Here is a 25,055-nt window from a genome sequence, read left to right on the forward strand (position 1 = left end):
GCACCATGGCCTGGAGCTCACCCAAGGCAGTGTGCTGGGGTAACTGTAGGGCTCACCCTGTTTGCTTTTCACCTCTCAGGAATCACTGTCCTTCACTGCCTGACATCTACGGTCTTGAAAATGGCTGTTTCACAGATCCTGTCTTTGTGCTGTTGTTGTTGTTTTAGGCATAAGGGTAAGGCTAGTCCCGCCCCGCCTTTTTTAATGTAAAGTTTACTCCCGTATTTTCCTTTTCTCTTCATATGGCTTTCCTTGTTTTCTTTGCTCCTTATTTTCGCCTTGCCTGTGCACAGTTCTCTTACTGTTTTCTTTCTGGCTCATTATTTGCTTTGAGTGGGGGCAGTTATTTCCTGAAATGCAGCCCTAGAAGAGGTGAGGTTACCATGCTAGGGTTGTCCTACAGTTTCAGTTCAGGCTGTTGACCTCACGTCATCCTCTCTCCAAACTGCAGCAGCCTCTGCCTGAGGCCACTTCTTCCCTGGGCTGACTCTGCCCCTCCTCTTCACCTTCTATACACTGGGGTCAGCATGACGTAGAAGTTCCTTAGCCCAAAGCTGCTCTGGGTGTATCCCTGTTACCATTTCTGCTCTAATGATTATGGTTAGCAGCTGCAGGTTTGCTTCTTTTTTGTTCCTATTCCTATTTTACTGAAGATTTATGAAGAATAATAAATATTCAATTTAATCAAATAGTACTTTTGTGTTCTATTATGAACTATTATGTGAATAGATAGACCTTTCTAATGGAGAACCATCCTTGTATTCTTAGGGCACAGCCCTATATTCAACTATATGCCAAAAAATAAACACACAAAGAAGTGCCAAAAAAAAAAGGAACTAAAAAAAAAAATCCAGTATCTTGACAGTCTTCTCTTCCTTCCATTTATAAATTGTAAAGACATTTAAAATTCTTACGTATATTCAAAGCGTCCTGCGCCAGCCTCGTGGGCTTCCTCCCTGCAGAGCCTGTGAGCAACAGCCCTTCCCTCACACCTGACTGGGCCTCTGGGGCAAGGAGGTGCTGCACTAAAGGAAATCTGAGGCACAGAGAAGTTAACTGCCTGGTCCATGATCACAGAACTACTGTGTGGCTGACAGGGTCTTGGTGCTCCGGCTGGGTGTCAGACCTGAGCCTCTGAGGTGGGAGAACCGAATTCAGGACACTGGACCACCAGAGACCTCCAGGCCCCATGTGATATCAATCGGTGAGAGCTCTCCCACAGATCTCCGTCTCAACACTAAGACCCAACTCCACTCAACGACCAGCAAGGTCCAGTGCTGGACACCCCATACCAAACAACTAGTAAGACAGGAACACACCACCACCCATTAGCAGAGAGGCTGCCTAAAATCATAATAAGGTCACAGACACCCCAAAACACACCACCAGACATGGTCCTGCCCACCAGAAAGAAAAGATCAAGCCTCAACCATCAGAACACAGGCACCAGTCCCCTCAACCAGGAAGCCTACACAAGCCACTGAACCAACCTTACCCACCGGGGGCAGACACCAAAAACAACAGGAACTACAAACCTGCAGCCTGTGAAACGGAGACCCCAAACACAGTAAGTTAAGCAAAATGAGAAGACAGAGAAATATGTAGCACATGAAGGAGCAAGGTAAAAACCCACCAGACCAAACAAATGAAGAGGAAGTAGGCAGTCTACCTGAAAAAGAATTCAGAGTAATGACAGTAAAGATGATCCAAAATCTTGGAAATAGAATGGAGAAAATACAAGAAACGTTTAACAGGGACCTAGAAGAACTAAAGAGCAAACAAACAATGATGAACTATACAATAAATGAAATTAAAAATTCTCTAGAAGGAATCAATAGCAGAATAACTGGGGTAGAAGAACGGATAAGTGATCCGCAAGACAGAACGGTGGAAATCACTGCCATGGAACAGAATAAAGAAAAAAGAATGAAAAGAATTGAGGACTGTCTCAGAGACCTCTGGGACAACATTAAACACACCAACATTCGAATTATAGGGATCCCAGAAGAAGAAGAGAAAAAGAAAGGGACTGAGAAAATATTTGAAGAGATTATAATTGAAAACTTCCCTAATATGGGAAAGGAAATAGTCAATCAAGTCCAGGAAGCACAGAGAGTCCCATACAGGATAAATGCAAGGAGAAACACGCCAAGACACATATTAATCAAACTATCAAAAATTAAATACAAAGAAAAAATATTAAAAGCAGCAAAGGAAAAGCAACAGATAAAATACAAGGGAATCCCCATAAGGTTAACAGCTGATCTTTCAGCAGAAACTCTGCAAGCCAGAAGGGAGTGGCAGGACATGCTTAAAGTGATGAAAGAGGAAAACCTACAACCAAGATTACTCTACCCAGCAAGGATCTCATTCAGATTCAATGGAGAAATTAAAAACTTTACAGACAAGCAAAAGCTAAGAGAATTCAGCACCACAAAACCAGCTTCACAACAAATGCTAAAGGAACTTCTCTAGGTAGGAAACACAAAAGAAGGAAAAGACCTACAATAAAAAATCCAAAACAATTAAGAAAATGGTAACAGGAACATGCATATCGATAATTACCTTAAATGTAAATGGATTAAATGCTCCAACCAAAAGACACAGACTGGTTGAATGGATAAAAAAACAGGACCTGTACATATGCTGTCTACAAGAAACCCACTTCAGACCTAGGGACACATACAGACTGAAAGTGAGGGGATGGAAATGGATATTCCATGCAAATGAAAATCAAAAGAAAGCTGGAGTAGCAATTCTCATGTCAGACAAAATAGACTTTAAAATAAGACAAAGAACGACACTACATAATGATCAAGGCATCAATCCAAGAAGAAGATACAACAATTGTAAATATTTATGCACCCAACATAGGAGCACCTCAATACGTAAGGCAAATGTTAACAGCCATAAAAGGGAAATCGACAGTAACACAATAATAGTAGGAGACTTTAACAACTCACTTTCACTAATGGACAAATCAACCAAAATGAAAATAAATAAAGAAACACAAGCTTTAAATGACACATTAAACAAGATGGACTTAATTGATATTTATAGGACATTCCATCTGAAAATGACAGAATACACTTTCTTCTCAAGTGCTCATAGAACATTCTCCAGGATAGATCATATCTTGGGTCACAAATCAAGCCCTGGTAAATTTAAGAAAATTGAAATCATATCAAGTATCTTTTCTGACCACAACACTATAAGACTAGATATCAGTTACAGGAAAAAAACTGTAAAAAATACAAACACAGGCAGGCTAAACAATACACTACTAAATAACCAAGAGATCACTGAAGAACTCAAAGAGGAATTCAAAAAATACCTAGAAACAAAGGACAATGAAAACACGATGACCCAAAACCTATGGGGTGCAGCAAAAGCAGTTCTAAGAGGGAAGTTTATAGCAATACAATCCTACCTCAAGAAACAAGAAACATCTCAAATAAACAACCTAACCTTACACCTAAAGCAATTAGAGAAAGAAGAACAAAAAAACGCATAGTTAGCAGAAGGAAAGAAATCATAAAGATCAGATCAGAAATAAATGAAAAAGAAATGCAGGAAACAATAGCAAAGATCAATAAAACTAAAAGCTGCTGCTTTGAGAAGATAAAAAAAATTGATAAGCCATTAGCCAGACTCATCAAGAAAAAAAGGGGGAAGACTCAAATCAACAGAATTAGAAATGAAAAAGGAGAAGTAACAACTGACACTGCAGAAATACAAAGGATCATGAGAGATTACTACAAGCAACTATATGCCAATAAAATGGACAACCTGGAAGAAACTGACCAATTCTTAGAAAAGCACAACCTTCTGAGACTGAACCAGGAAGAAATAGAAAATATAAATAGACCAATCACAAGCACTGAAATTGAGACTGTGATTAAAAATCTTCCAACAAACAAAAGCCCAGGACCAGATAGCTTCACAGGCGAATTCTATCAAACATTTAGAGAAGAGCTAACACCTATCCTTGTCAAACACTTCCAAAATATAGCAGAGGGAGGAACACTCCCAAGCTCATTCTACGAGGCCACCATCACCCTGATACCAAAACCAAACATGCCACAAAAAAAGAAAACTACAGGCCAATATCACTGATGAACATAGATGCAAAAATCCTCAACAAAGTACTAGCAAACAGAATCCAACAGCACATTAAAAGGATCATACACCATGATCAAGTGGGGTTTATCCCAGGAATGCAAGGATTCTTCAATACATGCAAATCAATCAATGTGATAAACCAAGTTAACAAACTGAAGAAGAAAAACCATATGATCATCTCAATAGATGCAGAAAAAACTTTTGACAAAATTCAGTACCCATTTATGATAAAAACCTTCCAGAAAGTAGGCATAGAGGCATAATAAAGGCCATATATGAAACACCCACAGTCAACATTGTTCTCAATGGTGAAAACCTGAAACCATTTCCACTAAAATCAGGAACAAGACAAGGTTGCCCACTCTCACGACTATTATTCAACATAGTTTTGGAAGTTTTAGCCACAGCAATCAGAGAAGAAGAAGAAATAAAAGGAATCCAAATGGGAAAAGAAGAAGTAAAACTGTCACTGTTTGCAGATGACATGATACTATACATAGAGAATCCTAAAGATGCTACCAGAAAACTACTAGAGCTCGTCAATGAATGTGGTAAAGTAGCAGGATACAAAATTAATGCATGGAAATCTCTTGCATTCCTACACACTAAGGATGAAGAATCTGAAAGAGAAATTAAGGAAACACTCCCATTTACCATTGCAACAAAAATAATAAACTACCTAGGAATAAACCTACCTAAGGAGACAAAAGACCTGTATGCAGAAAACTATAAGACTCTGATGAAAGAAATTAAAGATGATACAAACAAATGGAGAGATAGGCCATGTTCTTGGATTGGAAGAATCAACATTGTGAAAATGACTGTACTACCTAAAGCAATCTACAGATTCACTGCAATCCATATCAAACTACCAATGGCATTTTTCACAGAACTAGAACAAAAAATTTCACAATTTGTATGGAAACACAAAAGACCCCAAATAGCCAAAGTAATCTTCAGAAAGAAAAACGGAGCTGGAGGAATCAGGCTCCCTGACTTCAGACTCTACTACAAAGCTACAGTAATCAAGACAGTATGGTACTGGCACAAAAACAGAAATATACATCAGGGGAACATGATAGAAAGCCCTGAGATAAACCCATGCACATATGGTCAACTTATCTTTGATAAAGGAGGGAAGAAAATACAATGGAGAAAAGACAGCCTCTTCAATAAGTGGTGCTGGGAAAACTGGACAGCTACATGTAAAAGAATGAAATTAGAGCACTCCCTAACACCATACACAAAAAGAAACTCAAAATGGATTAAAGACATAAATGTAAGGCCAGACACTATAAAACTCTTAGAGGAAAACACAGGCAGAACACTCTATGACATAAATCACAGCAAGATCCTTTTTGATCCACCTCCTAGAGAAAGGGAAATAAAAACAAAAATAAACAAATGGGACCTAATGAAACTTAAAAGCTTTTTCACAGCAAAGGAAACCATAAACAAGATGAAATGACAACCCTCAGGATGGGAGGAAAATATTTGCAAATGAAGCAACTGACAAAGGATGAATCTCCAAAATATACAAGCAGCTCATGCAGCTCAATATCAAAAAAAACCAAACAACCCAATCCAAAAATGGGCAGAAGACCTAAACAGACATTTCTTCAAAGAAGATATACAGATTGCCAACAAACACATGAAAGGATGCTCAACATCACTAATCATCAGAGAAATGCAAATCAAAACTACAATGAGGTATCACCTCACACTGGTCGGAATGGCCATCATCAAAAAGTCTACAAACAATAAATGCTGGAGAGGGTGTGGAGGAAAGGGAACCCTCTTGCACTGTTGGTGGGAATGTGAATTGATACAGCCACTATGGAGAACAGTATGGAGGTTCCTTAAAAAACTAAAATAGAACTACCATACGACCCAGCAATCCCACTACTGGGCATATACCCAGAGAAAACCATAATTCACAAAGAGTCATGTACCACAATGTTCATTGCAGCACTATTTACAATAGCCAGGACATGGAAGCAACCTAAGTGTCCATCGACAGATGAATGGATAAAGAAGATGTGGCACATATACACAATGGAATATTACTCAGCCATAAAAGAAACGAAATTGAGTTATTTGTAGTGAGGTGGATGGACCTAGATTCTGTCATACAGAGCGAGGTAAGTCAGAAAGAGAAAAACAAATGCCGTATGCTAACACATATATATACATATGGAATCTATATAAAAAAAAAAGGTTCTGAAGAACCTAGGGGCAACACAGGAATGAAGACGCAGACGTAGGGAATGGACTTGAGGACATGGGGAGGGGGAAGGGTAAGCTGGCACGAAGTGAGAGAGTGGCATGGACATATATACACTACCAAATGTAAAACAGATAGCTAGTGGGAAGCAGCCGCATAGCACAGGGAGATCAGCTTGGTCCTTTGTCACTAGAGGGGTGGGATAGGGAGGGTGGGAGGGAGACGCAAGAGGGAGGGGATATGGGGATATATGTATGCATATAGCTGGCTCATTTTGTGATACAGCAGAAACTAACACACCACTGTAAAGCAATTATATTCCAATAAAGATGTTAAAAAAAATTCTTACATATATTCGAGGTAGAAATGTATCTTAGAACACATGCTAGGGAAAGAAAGCAGTTGATGGATTCTCAAACCAGATTCACATATTTCCACCACTTGTGGAGGCATTTAACAGTGGTTAGAATTTGAGAAACAAGGATTCAGACTGAGAAAAAATATTTCAGTTTCCCAGGCAAAAACTATTACTACAGGCATCCAAATGAAAGGTAAAGATTAAAATCCCTTTGATTATCCATACTTTGCTATAACTACATATTAGGAGGAAAACAGGTCTGTTTATTTGAGTTATAGACTTTATTGTAGAGATGCCTTCTCCATGTCTTTCCCTTCCATTCTAAACGCTTCAGTATTTCTCTTACTTTATAATTATTTGGCAGATGGAAGGGAATTTTTCAAAGGCCTGTATGTTTATTATTGTCTTTTGGTAATTCCTTAGTCGGATCTTATTTTTTCCCACCAGATGACCATGAAACATTATTTTATTTATAGCATTTAAAAACATTTAATTATATAAGATATTTAAAGATCTGTCTTGATCTAGGATACAAGGTTTAAGAACATAAAATAAATGGCCTGTGCAGCTCACTTTTAAAATTATACTCCATACATTTATCAGTAAAAAGGAACACAGCAGAATTATACGTGTGGACATCAGATTCTCAGTATGCCTTTGTTTACAGAAAAGCCATGTCTAAACTTAAAGGAAAAGAAATACTCATGAGGAAGTAGATTACTGTTGGCAACTTAGTAAATGTCTTTTAGGAAGAAAAGGAACTGGACACTGGGCTCATTTCTCAGTCCCTGAGTTTGGAGGAGTGGTCTCCTTCTGGCATCAGGGTGGTGGGGTGGCAGAGACAGTGTGCCGCAACGGGAAGAACATCTGAGTTTGGAGTCAGAGAAACACCCAACTCCAAATACTCCATGACCTCCTTTGGGAAGAGAAACCCCATCTCTAAAACAACTCTAATAAATAACCAGACAAGTCACTTCTCTGCTTGAAATGATCCATTCACTGGTCCCCATCACCATCAGGGTCTGCTCCCCTTTTATGTCTCTCACTTCACTGTTCACTACACAGACATAGACAACTACCCCAGGTATTGCCTAGGGCTACTATGAAGTTCTCAGACAATGCCACGTTCCCTCATGACTCCATGTTTTTGCAGAGGTAATTGCCTCTTCAGAATCCCTTTAGTCAAAATAAGGTCATTAAGGTGAGTCTTAATCCAACATGACTGGTATCCTTAAAGGAAGAGGAAATTTGGACATAGTCATGTACAGAAGGAAGACCATGTGAAGACACAGAGAGAAGATGGCCATCTACAAGCCAAGAAGAGTGGCCTCAGAAGAAACAAACCCTGCAGACACCTTGATCTCAAAATCTAGCCTCCAGAATTGTGAGAAAATAAATCACTTTATTAAAAAAAAAAAAAAGAATCCTTTTAGTCTTTGTGGACCTACATGTCATCCTAAACCTGCCTTCTAATTTGTTTATTTTCATAGTAGCTATTCTAACTGATTATATGTGGGGTAAATGAGAAGCTGTGACAATAAGAATATAAAGTAAGTTTTCTGTCTTTTGGATTTAATTACATTTGGATTGGCAGTGAAGAAATCACCATTGGGGAAATCTCTCATTGTTGGTTCAGCTGGAGGCTGGAAAAGTAGACGATCATTCCTAATCTTGAAACTAAGGCTGGATGCTAATTTTGCCTTCTGGGAAACAGATGATTTAAGTTTTCCTTAAGAAGGAAAATAACTTAGTACACTAAAGTTGGCACAAAACAAGTTCAGTGAGAATTATGATGAAAGATATCATATATTTTCAACTTAGTTAAACAAAAATCAAACTTTACCTCTTGAAATGGTTCACCAGGACTCCAACCAGCTCTCCAATTCGACTCTCGTGGGTTGGCTGTTTGCTGAAGAGACAGACGATGAGGTCTTTGTTATCCTTTGTATGGAACACTACCAGTTGGTCCTTCCCATTGGAGACGCTCAGACCAGTCAACTGCAAAGAGACAAGGCATGGAAACTGTAAGGGTGGTTCTCAAAAGAATGAATTTAAAAATACAGTTTGTAATGGTTCTACTCAGTAACTCTGATGACATTAATCCTTATCGAGCTTCATGAAACAAGCAGATGAAAGGAAATAATAAAGATAAGAACAAAAATTAATAAAATTAAAAGCAGAAAAACAATAGGGTAAAATCGATGAAACAAAGAGCTGGTCCTGTCAAAAGATAAATACAATTGCTGAATCTCTAGTCTGAAAGAATAAAAGAGAGAAGACTTAATTACCCATATCAGAAATGGAAGAGGGGCTATTACTACAGACCACATAGACATTAAAAGGATAATAAAGGAATATTTACAACTTTATGCACATAAGTTCAACAACTTTGACAAAACCAAACAATTCCTTGAAAACCATAAACTACCAAAATTCACCCAAGAAGACATAGATAACCTGAATACTGCTATATCTATTAAAGAAATTAAATTTGTAGTTAAGAACCTTTCAAAAAAGAAAACTCCAGAAGGCTCAGATGATTGCCTTGGTAAATTCTACCAAATATTTAAAGAAGAAATAACACCAATTCTCCACATCTCTTCTAGAAAACGGAAGAGAAGGGAAAACTTCACAACTCATTTTATGAGCACTGTCCTGATGCCAAAAATAGACAAAGGCAGTACAAGAAAACTACAAACCAATATCCAATATCCTTCATGAACATGGATGTAATTAGAATGGCCAAGATATCAGCAAATCAAATCCAAAAATACATAAAAACAAAAATGCATCATGACCAAGTGGAGTTAATCTAAGAAATGCATAGCTAGTTTTGTATTAAAAATATCAATCAATGTAATCCACCATAGCAACAGAAAAAAAAAACAACAAAGCTACACTATTTACAATTGTCAGGACATGGAAGCAACCTAAATGTCCACTGACAGATGAATGCATAAAGAAGATGTGGCATATATATATGTCATACAGAGTGAACTAAGTCAGAATGAGAAAAACAAATATTGTGTGCTAACGCACATATATGGAATCTAAAAAAAACGGTACTGATGAACCTAGTGGCAGGGCAGGAATAAAGACGCAGACGTTGAGAATGGACTTGAGGACACGGGGAAGGGGAAGCTGGGACAAAGTGAGAGAGTAGCAATGACATATGCACTACCACATGTAAAATAGATGGCTAGTGGGAAGCTGCTCCATAGCACAGGGAGATCAGCTTGATGCTTTGTGACAACCTACAGGGGTGGGATAGGGAGGGTGGGAGGGAGATGCAAGAGGGAGGGGATATGGGGATTATATGTATACTTATAGCTGATTCACTTTGTTATACAGCAGAAGCTAACATATTGTAAAGCAATTATACTCCAATAAAGGTATATAAAAAAAGAAACCTATCATATCAATTGACGCAGAAAAAGCATTTGACAAAATTCAACACCCATTCATGATATAAATCTCTCAGCAAACAGGATTAGAAGAGAATTCAACCTATTAATGACATCTACAAAAACGCCACAGCTAACATCTTACAAAGTGGTGAAATACTGAATGGTTTCCCCAAAGATCAGGAGCAATGTAAGGATTTCTACTGTTACCGCTGCTGGGCAACTTCATACTGGAAGCCCTAGCCAGTGCCTTAAGGCAGGTTTAAATAAATTAAAAGGCATACAGTTTAAAAGGGAAGAAACAAATGACTTTATTTTCAGATTACATGATCATCTATATAGAAAATCCCAAGGAATTTACAAAATAGCTCTCAGAACTAATTAGTGGGTTTGGCAAGGTCACAAAACACAAGGTCAACAGACAAAAATATTTCTATATAACAGCAATGAAAAACTGGAAACAGAAATTTAAAACCAAAACCATACACAACTTCAAAACCCAAAATACTTAGATATAAATATAACAAAATGTGTGTAAGACCTGTAAGCTGAAAACTATGAAATGTTGATGAAAGAAATCCAGTGAACATGCTGATGACAGGAATAAAAGAAAATCTAAATACACAGAGAGGAATAATGTGTTCATGGTTTGGAAAATTCAATATTGTTGAATACTGCCAATTTCCCCCAAATCGATCTATAGATTTAATGCAATCCCAACCAAAATCCCAGCAGAATTTTTGGTAGATATCAACGAGCTGATTCTAAAATGTATATGGAAAGGCAAAGGAACCAGAGCAGCCAAAACAATTTTGAAAAAGAACAAAGTTGGAGGACTCACAGTAGCTGATTTTCTTACTATAAAGCTACAATAATCAAGACAATGTAATTGTCAAAAGGATTGTCAAAGGGATAAAAACATAGATCAGTGGGAAGAGAATGGAGAGTCAGATACAGTCTCACACAAATATGACCGACTGATTTTTCACAAAGATGCAAAGGCAGTTCAATGGAGAAAGGATACTTTGGACATTTGGGTAACTCAGAACATTTGGACATCCACATGCCAAAAGAAATAAACATTGACCTAAATCTCACACCTCATGAAAAATTAATTCAAAATGGGTCATAGATCTAAATGTAAAATGTAAAACCATAAAACTTTTAGAAGAAAACACAGCAGAAAATCTCTGTGACCTTGGATTGGGCAAAGATTTCTTAGAAATGACACCAAAAGCACAACTCATAAAAGACAAAAAAAACCTGTTAAACTAAACTTCATAAAATTTAGAACTTTTCTCTATGAAAGACATTGATAGGAGAATGGAAAGACTGCCCACAGACTGGGAGAAAATATTTGCAGAGATATATCTGATAAAGGACCTGTGTCCAGAATATATAAAGAACTCTTAAAACTCAACAACAAGAGCGCAAACAAGTCAACTTAAAATGGGCAAAAGATGTGAAGTCACTTCACCAAAGAAGACCTATGGGTGGCAAATAGGTGCTCAACATCACTAGGCACTACAGAAATGCAAATTAAGACTGTAACAAGATATCACCACAAGCCTATCAGAATGGCCAAAATAAAAACAAAGAAGAAGAACAACAACAAAAGTGACAATACCAAAGAGGACGTAGAACACTCAACTCTCATACATTGTTGGTGGGAATGTAAAATGGTACGAGCGCTGGGAAAATAGTTCCGCAGTTACTCAAAAAGTTAAACATAGAATTACCACATGCACCAGAAATCTCGGTCCTAGGCATTTATCCCAGAGAAATAAAAATTTATGTTCACACAAAAACTTACACATGAATGTTTACAGCAGCTCTATTCATAACTGCCCCAAACTGGAAAGCACCAGAATATCCATCAATAGGTGAATAAGGAAACTGTGATACATCTACACAATGGAATGTTACTCAGCAATAAAAAGGAATGAATAATACAAATTATTGATATGCATCACTATGGTTTATTTTCAAAGGCATTACGCTGAGTGAAAGCAGCCAGTCTCAAAAGGTTACCTACTACACGACTCCATTTATGTGATATTCTAGAATATAGTTGTCAGGGACTGGGGTCAGGGGGAGTCTGATACAAGGGAGTTTTTTGGGGGTAATGGAATGACTCTGTATCCTCATTGTGGTGGTGGTTACAGAAACCTGTGCATGTATTAAGACGCACAGACCTGTATACAATCACCACTACCAAAAGCCAATTTTATTTATTTATACGCAAATTAAAAAAAAATATATAGCTCCTTGGTTATTTTGATCCTTAGATCTATCTTGGTCAATAAAGCAGAAACCCGAGTGATTTCTTGTTCAGTGGTTTGTTCTTCTATTGCAGAAAATACCAAAGTGCCACCTCCTGGCTGCCACAGGTGCTGTCAGTCTGGCAATCAGCATTGACAGGATACCCACTGGGGGCAATGCAGAGTACCAGGCAGCCTGGGGGTGGGGATGGAAGTACCAAAGATGCAGAAGGTATAATCTCTGTTCTAGGGGGATTCATGATCCAGTTGGATGAGTGGAAGAGACAAATACCAAACAACTGAAGAACACTTTAACAGTTCATACGTTTGGAAGATCATTTAGTCTCATGCCCATACATTACCGATAAGAAAACTGAGGCTCAAAGAAGTTAGCTGATTTGCAGACCCTGAAACTGGAACTCAGGCCTGCAGAGTGACCCAGACCCATGTTCTTTCTATCACAGTAGGCTTTTCCAAATAACATGTACAAATGAACATAAGCTGTAAAAATAAGTATCCCTAAATGTCACATAAATAAATTTTCATAGGAGGTGAGTTCTTAGGTTGATTTTAAAGAATACCAGGGTCAGCGCTCAATGGAGAGAAGGGAAAATATTCAAGGAGTTGGAAATCATTTCACAAACCTACGTTAGATCATGGGTTTTCTGAGGCCATGGATAAGAGAATGTATCAATCTTTCTGACACTTAGATGATTTTTTTTTGTTTTTTGGTTTGGTTTGGTGTACATTGGCTTTTTTTAAAGTTCCTTTTAAAAATATTTTACTCAAGTATAGTTGATTTACAGTGTTGTGTCAATTTCTGCTGTACGGCAAAGTGAGTTAGTTATACATATATATACTCTTTTTCATTTCTTTTCCATTATGGTTTATCACAGGATATTGAATATAGTTCCCTGTGCTATACAGTAGGACCTTGTTGTTTATCCATCCTATATATACTAGTGTGCATCTGCTAACCCCAAACTCCCAATCCTTCCCTCCCCCACTCCCAGATGATTTTTATATGAGTAAATTAAAAATATCATTTTCGTTTAAAAAAATGATCCTTCTCTCTCATTTATTTTATATACAAAATTCAAAATGAAATTTATGTAGCACTTCACAGGAGAGCTTGATTAAAGCCTAATAAAATGAGAATTCTAACAGCACTAACTCCGCCTGCATATCCCAGGAACATTAGCTGCAGGGGTCCGGGGAGAGGGACCGATTCAGCAGTGAATGCTGAAACCATCCAGATAGAAGGTCCCTTCCTGGATGCTGTCGGGCTAGAGCAGAGGCGCCTATGACTGTTCTCTCAGCCACCTTCCCACCTCGGGGTGTGGAATTCCCTTCCTGCCCTTCCCTATTCCGCCCTGCCTGAGTGGCTTCACCTGGATGGGCATAGGAATTCTTCACGTGTGCTCTCAGGCCTACGCGCTTGCCAGAGTCCCAGCAGAAAAGAGGGAAAACAGCACCTACTTTCCTCTGCTGCACAGATAATGAAAGATTAAGATCCTGTTGTCACCAAGGCAGGACAGACAGCATCCAGGATGTCTCTTGTGTTCTGGGAGACAGGATGCTAGATGGGAAAAAGCAGTGGAGTAAGGGATGACCTGCGTGTTCATCTCAATTCAGCCGTGTGAGCCTGAGCGAATCATTTAATTTTGGGGGAGGCCATCTGTCTCCTTTTCTGCAAAATAAGGATCCTACTAGGTGCCTCATCTACCTCATAAGATTGTGGCAAGGATCAAATAGGAGCAACTCAGAGGTATAAAAAGATAAATAAGCAAAACCCCCTGCCTTCAAGGGTCTTTACACTCTAAGAGAAGAGATGCCAGCGAAATCTGAAAATCTTTACACAAGTACCATGCCAAGGGAGGTACTGTATGCAAATACATTAGTTAGGGAAGGGATCCTACCTCAGTTATCTTCGGGCAGCCAGAACACACAAGTAAGTTCTCTGAACAAAAGTGAAACTCCTTATCAGGGCTTCCCCCTACTAGTTGCCTTCTTATTTTTCATAATCTGTGAGATCTCTATGCTATGATAAATCTAAACCTTCCTCTTCTTTGGTTTTGAAGCTTTGAGCAGGGCAGATACAATCTCTGATGCTAATCTAACTCAATTCTCCTAGACCCTCCTCCTATGGAGGATCAAAGAGTGAACATAACCAGACAAGTAAAAAGAACGTTATAACTTTCTAATCGTTAGTAAAAAGAGAATAAATAAAACTTGAACAACATAGCAACTAGAAAAAAAAAGAAGGAAATAGCACAGAAGTATTAAAAATGGAAAGCGTTTAAATAACACAATCAAATTTAAGAAAACAAAATTTGTCCGTTTCTATAAGAAATGTGAATGGGATACAATTCTTTTATTGGAGGAAAACGGGTCACGGATTAGGTCAAAAAAGAAATTTAACTATACTCTGTTTATAAAAGATGCGTCTAAAACAAAAAGACACAGAACAAAAATGAAAGGATGGACAAAGACGTACCAGAAAGAAACTAGGGATGGGAATAGTAATAACAGACAAAGCAAAATCCAAGGCAAAAAACAAAACTTTTTCGTTTTATATTGACAAAAATATAGCAAAAAATGAAAACCACCTTCTCCATGCACTGAATAACATGGTACTGAAACATACAAAGCAAAAATTATTCTTATACAAAAGAAATGGACCAAGTTGTGATTTTAGTGGACGACCCAGTGGTTGGCAGTTCAAGCAGGCAAAAAGCAAATGAGTGTGGAGAGTGGCTGAATAGTCAACGTATTTGATTATCAGTTACGTGGAATTTTTACACACATGTATTGTGGTCCCTGAAACACTTACACATATGTATTATGTATTGGGCCAAAAGTAACATTCCTCTCCCCAATTACAAAAAGTAGGATATGCACTGACCCTGATCACAGTGCAGTAAAACTAGAAATTATATAAAGGTTAACAACACAACCTTATCACTGAGAATTTTTTAAAAGAAGTATCTCTTTAGGCAACTCCCGGATTATAGTTGCAACTACAGACAATGAAGAAGTTAATGAGAAAGAGAATTTTACATCAAAATTCATGGATGCAGCCAAAGCTATATTCAAAAGAAAACACATTGCCTTAAATACTTTTGTTATTAAATAAGAAATAAAGGAAGTAAATTAAATACCAAAAACCTAGAGAAAGAGCAAAAGAAATCTATCAAGGTAAAAATTAGTGAAGATAAAATCAGAAATCGATGAATGAGAAAAACAATATAGATGATAAACCCAAGAGCTGGTTCTTTGAAAAGACCACTAAAGAACCAAATCCTTGTCAGGGTCTAATCAGGAAAAAACAAGGCAAAAACACAGATATCTAACATGAGGAATGAGAAAGAGATTTAAGAAAAGGTGTGATGTCTTTGGAAATTATGAGAATAACATCTGTAATTTCCTATTAATAAGTTAAGTATTTGTGAAATGCATGCTTTTACAGGAAAATACAAATTACTAAAAACTGACTCAAAGAAAGAGGAAATAATCAGAATCAATTCATAACTAGAGGAATTTTTTTGTATGTTGGCAGAAAACACTCTCCTAAATGTTCCTGGGCACAGATGATGGTAGTATAGGCCATCAAGTCCCAGGTAATTCCTACGCTACGGAAAATGCTCTAGAACATAAACAGACACCATCCCGACTCGTTTCATTGAATCCTGGTAGCAAAACTTGATGAAGATCTCTTTCACACACACACACACCTAGAGACCAGTCTCACAAGGACAGATGCAAATATTCAAAATAATTAACAAACTCAATTCAGCAGGCTAATACGCCATGACCATGAGGGCATATGGTTCACAAGTGTAAGGATGGTTCACTAATAAGAAATGCATCCATATCGCTCAGCTGATTAACAGGTCACATTTATGCGTCATCTGTGTGTTTGTCCCACTAGAATTATCTCCTTGCTTGACAGCTTTCACTTTTTCAAGGCAAGTATGAAGTTGTGTCCTTGTACTGTTTTTATTTTACAGTATTCCACGGTATATAAAACAGTATCTCGGGGCTTCCCTGGTGGTGCAGTGGTTGGGAGTCTGCCTGCCGATGCAGGGGACATGGGTTCGTGCCCCGGTCTGGGAAGATCCCACGTGCCGCGGAGCGGCTGGGCCCGTGAGCCATGGCCGCTGAGCCTGCACGTCCGGAGCCTGTGCTCCGCAACGGGAGAAGCCACAGCAGTGAGAGGCCTGCATACCGCAAAAAATAAATAAATAAATAAAAGTAAAAATAAAACAGTATCTCTCTCCATAGAAAGTTGGTAAATACTCAAATGTATTTATTATCATATCAACCCTATAATATTAGTTTTAACTTTTTTCTAACCACTGGTAATCTTTGGCAGCAATGCATTGTGGATAAAGGAGAGAACAGACTTCCTCCCCTGTAGAAAAGTTATTACTGGACTAGAAACAAGTATCATGACTTGAGCATGGAGACTTTGGCCTGGACCTTTTAATACAATTAAATGACAGAGACTAAGTATGTTAATAGATACTGTCTATCTTTTACTATTTTTATAAATAGCAGGTAAGAAAAGAATTAACTGGAAATTAAAACATATGACCCTACTCACACCAAAATACTCCATACACCTGACCCATTAGTCAAACAGGATTTTAAAAATTGAGGTATAAATTATGTACAGTAAAATTCACAGACTTTTAAGTGTTTAGGTGGATGATTTTTGACACCCAAATCAAGATACAGAACATTACCAACATGCCAGAGAGTTTCCTCTGAATGTTCTTTTTTAAGACTTAGCTCTATATTTGTAAGTCAAATTGGCTTACCTAGCTTTTGAGAGCTAAAAAGATTAGCTCATTACTTGGACCTAGAAAGCCAGAGGTCCACGGTAGTAAGAACAAACTCACAAAATACTGAATTTTCTCTTTATCTTTTCTCTGTTTTCATGAATTGTACCACTAGGATTATGAGAATTTTACAAAGAAAATAGTTAATCTTTGAAGGTGACAAACCAGACAAATGCTATAATGGTAATCTTAAAGGAACTATTTAAAATATGATAATAACAGAATATAGGTTTATTCAAATTGCTTGAAATAGGTGGTTTGGAATTTAAACTATTTTTTGGTGGCCTATATATTCTTCTCATAGTAAGATTCATTGCAATAGAATTTAACTTCATTTGGTTTCTCTTAATGACAGATAATCCTTGGTTTCTAATCTCCAGTTTTCAATAATTAAAAAAAAATTATGTTGAGGCTATAAACCCACAGTTGTTGGATTAGGTTCAGCCTCACTTTGTAGGACAAGAACAGGGACAGGGTTAATACTTCCCCAAAGTCCACTGTAACCACAAGTCATTTTGCTTGCTGTCTTTTTAAAAAACATATATTCACTCTTGTAAAAATTCTTTTACGTCATTACAGAGTATTGAGAAGAGTTCCCTGTGCTATACAGTAGGTCCTTATTAGTTATCTATTTTATATATAGTAGTATGCATATGTCAATCCCAATCTCCTAATTTCCTCCCCTCTTTCCCCCTGGTAACCATACGTTTGTGTTCTACATCTGTGACTCTATTTCTGTACTGTAGATAAGTTCATCTGTACCACTTTTTTAGATTCCACATATAGGCGATATGATATTTTTCTCTGTCTGACTTACTTCACTCAGTGTGACAATCCACGTTGCTGCAAATGACATTATTTCGTTCTTTTTTATGGCTGAGTAATACTCCATTGTATATATGTGCCACATCTTCTTTATCCATTCATCTGTCGATGGACACTTAGGTTGCTTCCGTGTCCTGGCTATTGTAAATAGTGCTGCAGTGAACATTGGGGTGCAAGTATCTTTTCAAATTGTGCTTGCTGTCTCTTTTGCTCCATATTCTATCTCTATTTCTCTGTCTGCATCTGTACGTGTGTGCACAAGCTTTGTCACTGAAAACTGTGGGGCCTCAAAATGCTAGCAGTAAATTCCAGGATCCCAAACAACAATTTCAAAAAACTGAAGACTTCTGGAGAATGTGGGAATCACGAGAAGAGGCCCTGATACTTTATGACAAAATTCTCTAATAATGGAATAGGCCAGGAGCCCTTGAGCTCTTGTGACTTTGAAAAGAGTTAATCTTTTATAATGGTGATCAACTCCTTTAAAGCCATCCAGGTCTGACCAGGGAGGAGAATGCATGCCTTTTTACAGGGCTTCCGGGCTACTTTTCACTCTGGGGCCTTCTTGTTCCAGACTTACTCCCAGGAAGCAGCTACTCCGTGTCTTCTTGAGTGGGGGGATCTCTTCTCTTCTGTGGTTAGTGCTCTCTGCAAACACCTCCAAGGGACTTCACTAACTTGGGGCTGCCCCCCACCCCAATCAGGGATGTGCTTAAAACACGAAGAGCTTTCATAAAATTGTACGCAAATCATTTCATTTCTTCAGGTATCTGCTTGTATTGTGGTATATACACTTGGCCTTCGGGATTTTCTATTCCCTACTTCAGTTCTTTGGTTTGACGGCAGAGTTATAATATTTATGCTCTTTTGATCTCAATTAACAAATTGATTTGGCTGCTCGACGATGGAGAACATACTGTTCATTCTGTTTTCCATTCAGAAGCTTGGAAGACAGATGCTCCGACTTTCTGTAGGATGCCTGGTGATTTTATTTCTTGCTTTGTCTCTCTGTTCTCTGTTCATCTGTCTCTCCCGATCTCCCTTCTCCTCTCCCTTTCCCTCTTTCTTCCTCCCTCTCCTTGGCCCAACTAGCTATAAATCAGAGATCTTAGCGAAGCAGATCTGTCATAGAAATAATGCAGAGTTTGGGATAAATAAGAGTTTATCCCTCATCATTTGGAAGCAATGCTTGTGCCCTGAGCCACTATGTAGGGGGTGGCTCTATCCTGAGGTCACTGTGCTGTGAGGATCTCAAGCCTCTCGGAGAGGTCAAGGGTTGACCCTCCGGTCAGCAGTCCTGGTACAAGCCCTCCCAGCCCCAGCGCCAGAAGAGTGAGCATATGAGGGTCCCAATGATCCCAAGCCTCAGTTGTTGAGTAACTTCCAGCTTTCGTGTCTTCCCAACCAAAGCCCTAGGTATTGTGGAACAAAGGTGAACTGGCCCCATCGTGCCCTTTCCAAATTCCTGACCCATGGAATCCATGATCATAATAAAATGGTGGTACACTACTATATTTAAAATAGATAACCAACAAGGACCTACTGTATAGCACAGGGAACTGGGCTCAATATTCTGCAATAACCTAAATGGGAAAAGAATCTGAAAAAGAAAGGATACTTGTATGGGTATAACTGAATCACTTTGCTGTACACCTGTAACTAACACATCATTGAATCAACTCTACTCCAAAACAAAATAAAAATTAAAAAAAATAATAAAATGGTCATTTATTTTACTCCACTAAGTCTGGGGTGGTTGGGTACACAGCGATAGTTGACTGGAATCAAAATTGGGAAGCAGCGAGGTGCTACTGTAACACAATACTAAAACAGTTGACACTGGCTTTGGGGAGTGGGTGGCAGCTGGAAGAGCCTTGAGGAGCCTGCTGGTGGAATCACGATGGGCTTTAAGGAGGTAGTCACAAGGGCCTGAAGGGAAGCAAGGAAAATATTATTTCAAGCTTGAGGAAAGGGGACCCTTGATACAAAGTGGCAGGAAATTTGACAACACTGTTGACTATGGGAAGGTAGAAAACAGAAAACGTACCTAACAAATTCAATGATCTAGATAAGGATTTCTAGACAGGACACTGGAAGTGCCATCTGGCTGCTTCTTGCTGTCTATGAAAACATGTGAGAGGAGAGAGATGATCTTAATACAGAACGGTTCAGCTTTCATGCAAAATTTAGAGGAAATATAAAGCAGCCTGCACTTGCTGGGTTTGAAAATAAAACTGTTTCTTATTCCCAGCGTCTCCAGATGGCAAATGATTCTCAAATTGGGAAACGGTTTCAGGGCAATGATCAAGTCCAGAGCGGGACTGTAAAATCCTCTGTCAAAACCTCAGAAAGATCTAAGGCAGTGTTGCATAGAAACTTCCAGGCAGATTAAAGATCTTCAGGGCGTGCCTTTCTCTATTAAACAATGGGGTCTTAAGAGTCTTAGGGACCTTGTCCCATAGTAGCTCATAAGGAGCCCCAGGTACAGGACAGCTTATCTTGCAGAGGTTTGTGGGTGTGATTTTAGTGGATTATAAATTGATGCATAGTTAAGTCCACCAAGATTTCAAAGGAATTGTATCAGGTTGGACTGAAAGGGACAGAGACATTACAAAATGTGCAGAGGCTTTTGGATCCCCAACCTTTGATGGACAGGAAGCAGACCAAGAAGGCTACTTAGTTTCAAACACAGATGGCCCTTGACTATTATGTGCCTCCCATTTCCCATCTCTTGGAATGGGGAGTGTCTAGTGGGGTATCCCATCCCTGTGTCACCATTGTATGTTGGGTATGTGGGGCAGATAACTTGTCCTTTTAAGGACCTGAGTTTCACAGGTCTTCAGATTGAAGGAACTCTAGTTGAGGAGCTGCATCTAAACTGACTTACATGATGAGATCCTGGACCACAACCCTGAACCTGATGACATCAGGGGATGAGACTTTGGGGCATCTTGGGTGGGGGTGAGTATATTTTGAATGTCAGAGTAATGAAAATAACTTTTGACGAAGGGGTAGACTGTGGAGGGTTTAAAACTTGTTCATAAATCCTTTGACATTCCTCCCATTGAGAGATGGGGGTCTCTGTTCCCTCCCCTTGAATCTGGGCTGATCATAGTACTTGCTTCTAACCAATAAAATGCAAAGAGGTGATGCTGTGTGACTTCCGAGGTTAGGTCATAAAAAGGGGGTGCAGCTTCTGCCGCGTTCACTGGGACGCTCATGCTCTGAGCCCTAAGCCCCCCATAAGAAGCCTGATTACCCTGCGGCCACCATGCCATAAGGAAGCCAAGAATCTCCGAAAGGGCTCGTAAGGCTCTCCAGTCAGTAGCCCCGGTCTTCAAGTCCTCCCAGCCCAGGTAGGTGTCAGTCATCTGAGTGAATGAGCCTTCATATGATTCCAGCTCTCAGCCCTCGAGTCACCCCCCAACCTTCCAGTCTCCTCAGCTGAGGCCCCAGATATTGCAGAGCAGAGACAAGCCATCTGCTTTGCCCTTTCTGAATTCCTGACCTAAAAGAACCTATGACCGGGCTTCCCTGGTGGCGCAGTGGTTGAGAGTCCGCCTGCCGATGCAGGGGACGCGGGTTCGTGCCCCGGTCCGGGAAGCTCCCACATGCCACGGAGCGGCTGGGCCCGTGAGCCATGGCCGCTGAGCCTGCGCGTCCGGAGCCTGTGCTCTGCAACGGGAGAGGCCGCAACAGTGAGAGGCCCGCGTACCGCAAAAAAAAAAAAACAAAAAAAAAAGAACCTATGACCATAATAAAAAGGAGGTGGCTGTAAGTTTGGGGTAAACTGTTATGCAGCAATAGTGACCAGAAAATAGAGAAATCCTAATTTTGTAAATGTGTCATGGAAAGAATGCATAGTTCAGGATAACTAAGAGTTTATGCCTTTCCAAACAAAAATCACTTTCAAGAAAACATTTTAAAAAAATTTTACCATGTTGGAAGAACATGTAAGAACACACTCTTTTTCAGAAATATTTTCCAGCTTCATTAAACATTATAAAATTATTCTTTTACTTTCTTAAGGATTCAGAGTTGTCATGGTGAACAGTAATTAGTAAATGTGCTTTAAAACAGATGCATCTTCAGGGCTACTGGCGTTCCTATGACCATACTCCCCGGACCACATGTTCCAAAAATCATGCCTGTGTGTGTAAAGCACATGACATTCTAATGGTGAAACAGACCCTTTTCTACAAAATACATGCCATGAGCAGTAACAAAAAAATTGTCTTAAAGCCAGTTTAATCGACTTTAGGCACAAGCACTTAGTTATAAGCCTAGTACTATTGATCAATATTATTCAGGTCAAGGAAAATCACTGTAATCGACTGACAAAAGGGCTAAGTTTCTACTACTTATCGATAAGGCCTTTCAACCCTTGATTTTAACAGCTTCATGAAAGCAACTCAGCAAAACTCTTCAATAGACTTCCAGTATCAACCCATCTAACTGCACCGAATAAATGACATCTCCATATTCAACTCCAATTTCTTCCAAATATTCCTCATCCTGACAGGGATTAAGGGCACCATCAAGAAGAAAATTTACAACCATAGATAACGTTCGCATCACAAATGAACTTTGTACTTTACGATACAAATTCCTTTAGAGAGAGTTACCCAGGAATCTGGGCCTGCCATAGCCTCCTTTATTAATTTAAACGTTGGAGTCATTTTTCCCTCTTGGTGCAAGTACCTCATTTGTGGCACGCAAGTTTGACTTTTTCATATTTAGATTAAGTGTGTCAAATTCCTTACTAGAAAGGGGGTTAGAACCTGCCAGTTCATGGGTATCTGCCACATGGCTAATTGTTTTCTTTTCGCTAAAAATCTCAGACAGGCCTATTGGAGGTCTCTCTCCTAGATTATTGGCAGTTTGAGTTCCAGGGTTTGTCTCGCAGCTCGGTATTCAGTAGTTTCTTTAAAAATTGAACTTTAATTCCAAAAAGACTGCTCTGAGGAGACAGCTCAAGAAATCACTCCAACAAGTTTTTAATACCAAGCCATCTAGTAGAACTAAACTAAATCTCCTCAGAGCCCTCCTGTACTTTCAGTTTTCATATATTGCAACCATCAATATGCCTGCCTGCGAGGGACTGACTCCCTTTTAATTACTGCTTCAGATTTATCGTCGTGGGCTGGGGACCAGATCATCGGATTCATCACAAGGGTGCATGAAGCAAGATAAATGGCCCAAGAGGGCCCTTCTTTAGAAAGAGCATGCAAAATTTAGTACACAAACTCCATCACATCTATTCTGACTATGCAAAAGTTGTAAAATTTCTCCACTTATATTCTATTTATCCCCTATGGTTCATTTAGGCCAACGTTCTCAACCCCGGCTGCATGTTAGAATCAGTGGGGCTACTCTGATTTAGTTGGTCTTGGATGGGGCTGGGCATCTATAGTTTTTAGAACCTCTCCAAGTGATTCTAATCACACACAACATTGATTTAGGTAAAACCATTACATAACTTCATCTTAGACAGTCAAATTATCATTTTACAGAGCTAATTGTTTTACTAATCAAGTTTTATATGATTTTGAATTTATTTTCTTTTCTCTCTTAAAATACCAACTTAAGTTACTTTCCTTATTGGTCTTTTCATTGAATTTTTTTTTAACCTTACAAATTAATGATCCTCTCAATGCAGAGATTATCCCCTCAAAATTTTAGGTTTCCTTTCCTTATCTTATGTTTGTCAGCAAGTTGAATCCATGTAGACTAGTTTTGCTCTATTTTAGGGATGAAGAGTGACTTTTGATCACATCCTGGCCATTCTGGGTATTATGTTATGAGACCCTGGATTTAATGTAAATCTTTTACTCTGTCAGGCTTCTGCTAAAAAGGGACCAGTAGGGGAAGGTGGCACCGATGCTTTACTGCAGGGTGGGAGTCCAGGCCCCACGTGGGCTCCCCAATACCACCCTGCTGGGGAGTATGAGAGGCACCTTAGAGCCACCAGGAGCCGGTGGAAAGCTAGCCCCTCCCCTGGCCTCCCCTGACTCTATGGAGAGGGGAAGGGGCACCACCCTTTCCCTGGGTGGGGGGGTGCAAGTCCAGGCTCCCCTTTGGGCCTCTTTGATGCCACCCCAGTGGGGACGGGGAAGGGTACCTCTTCACTTCGGGCAAGGGTAGAGGTCCAGGCTTTCCATGAGGCCTTTGCTGATGGAAGTTAGGGGGGCCTGCAAACCTCCTAGGTGTTTTTCCAGAGAATGTTTGTTGTCAAATAGGCTGCCCACTTCCTGGTCCTTTGGCAAGAGAGAGCAAGCTTTTCTTGTCTGTGTCCATCTGGATAGGGGGCCTCTCCAGCAATGCAGTCTGGGATGTACAGAGACAAAAAGAGATCCCAAGGAGCTCACTGCCATGTTGCTTTTCAAGTCTTAAAGTCCAGAGCTAGTTCACTTTCTCTCCACCTTTCAGAGTCTTCTTAACGTTTGTTTTATAAGATGATGTCCAGAGTTTTTAGCTGTATGTAGCGAGGAGGATAGGGAGAAACACATCTATTCTATCTTGTCCAGAACTGGAAGTTCCAACTCTCTGTTCTAGATCATGCACGCGAATGCATTAGAAAGTGTGGCTTTCTCTTTAGTGAGCTCATGGTGCAGCTGGGCAGCCGAGAAGCATATACTGCAGGAGTGGACAACGTGGGCCTAGTGGGAGAGGGGGCTGCAAGTTTCCCTCTCCTTAAGATACTGGTAATTCTCAAATGTGAACGTCAGCTTAGACACTTCTTGCAGTGCCGGATGGGTATTTGGCCTGTCTGGGGAAAACTCAGACAGGGGTCCCATGGAGGGCCCATGGGGACCACATATTTGACTTAACCAAGATGAAACTCATTGCCCTGCCTTAACCACTGTGTTTCTTGGGGCCCTACTTCAATTCAGCACCACCAGTGGCACCGTGTCCCAAGCCCCAAAGCGTATTTACCGAATGGTAGTTATTTCACCAGCCACTTCCCAGTTCGTCCAAACTTGGTAACGTTGTCAGGATTAGCTTCCTAAGCAACAA

At 39.5% G+C, this 25,055-nt stretch overlaps 1 protein-coding gene across 2 annotated transcripts in view; it reads right to left on the bottom strand.

Moving 5' to 3' along the window:
* Positions 1 to 25,055, bottom strand: part of MYO1D (myosin ID) — a 344,440-nt gene that overhangs the window by 96,364 nt on the left and 223,021 nt on the right. For both annotated transcript variants that reach the window (XM_029211074.1, XM_029211073.1), the window contains exon 21: positions 8,548 to 8,702. In XM_029211074.1, coding sequence (XP_029066907.1) covers positions 8,548 to 8,702 — 155 coding nt within the window. The remainder of the gene's footprint in view (positions 1 to 8,547; positions 8,703 to 25,055) is intronic.

The sequence above is a fragment of the Monodon monoceros genome, unplaced genomic scaffold, assembly GCF_005190385.1.
Source record: "Monodon monoceros isolate NGI ecotype Baffin Bay Population unplaced genomic scaffold, NGI_Narwhal_1 Super_Scaffold_9, whole genome shotgun sequence".
Taxonomy (NCBI): domain Eukaryota; kingdom Metazoa; phylum Chordata; class Mammalia; order Artiodactyla; family Monodontidae; genus Monodon; species Monodon monoceros.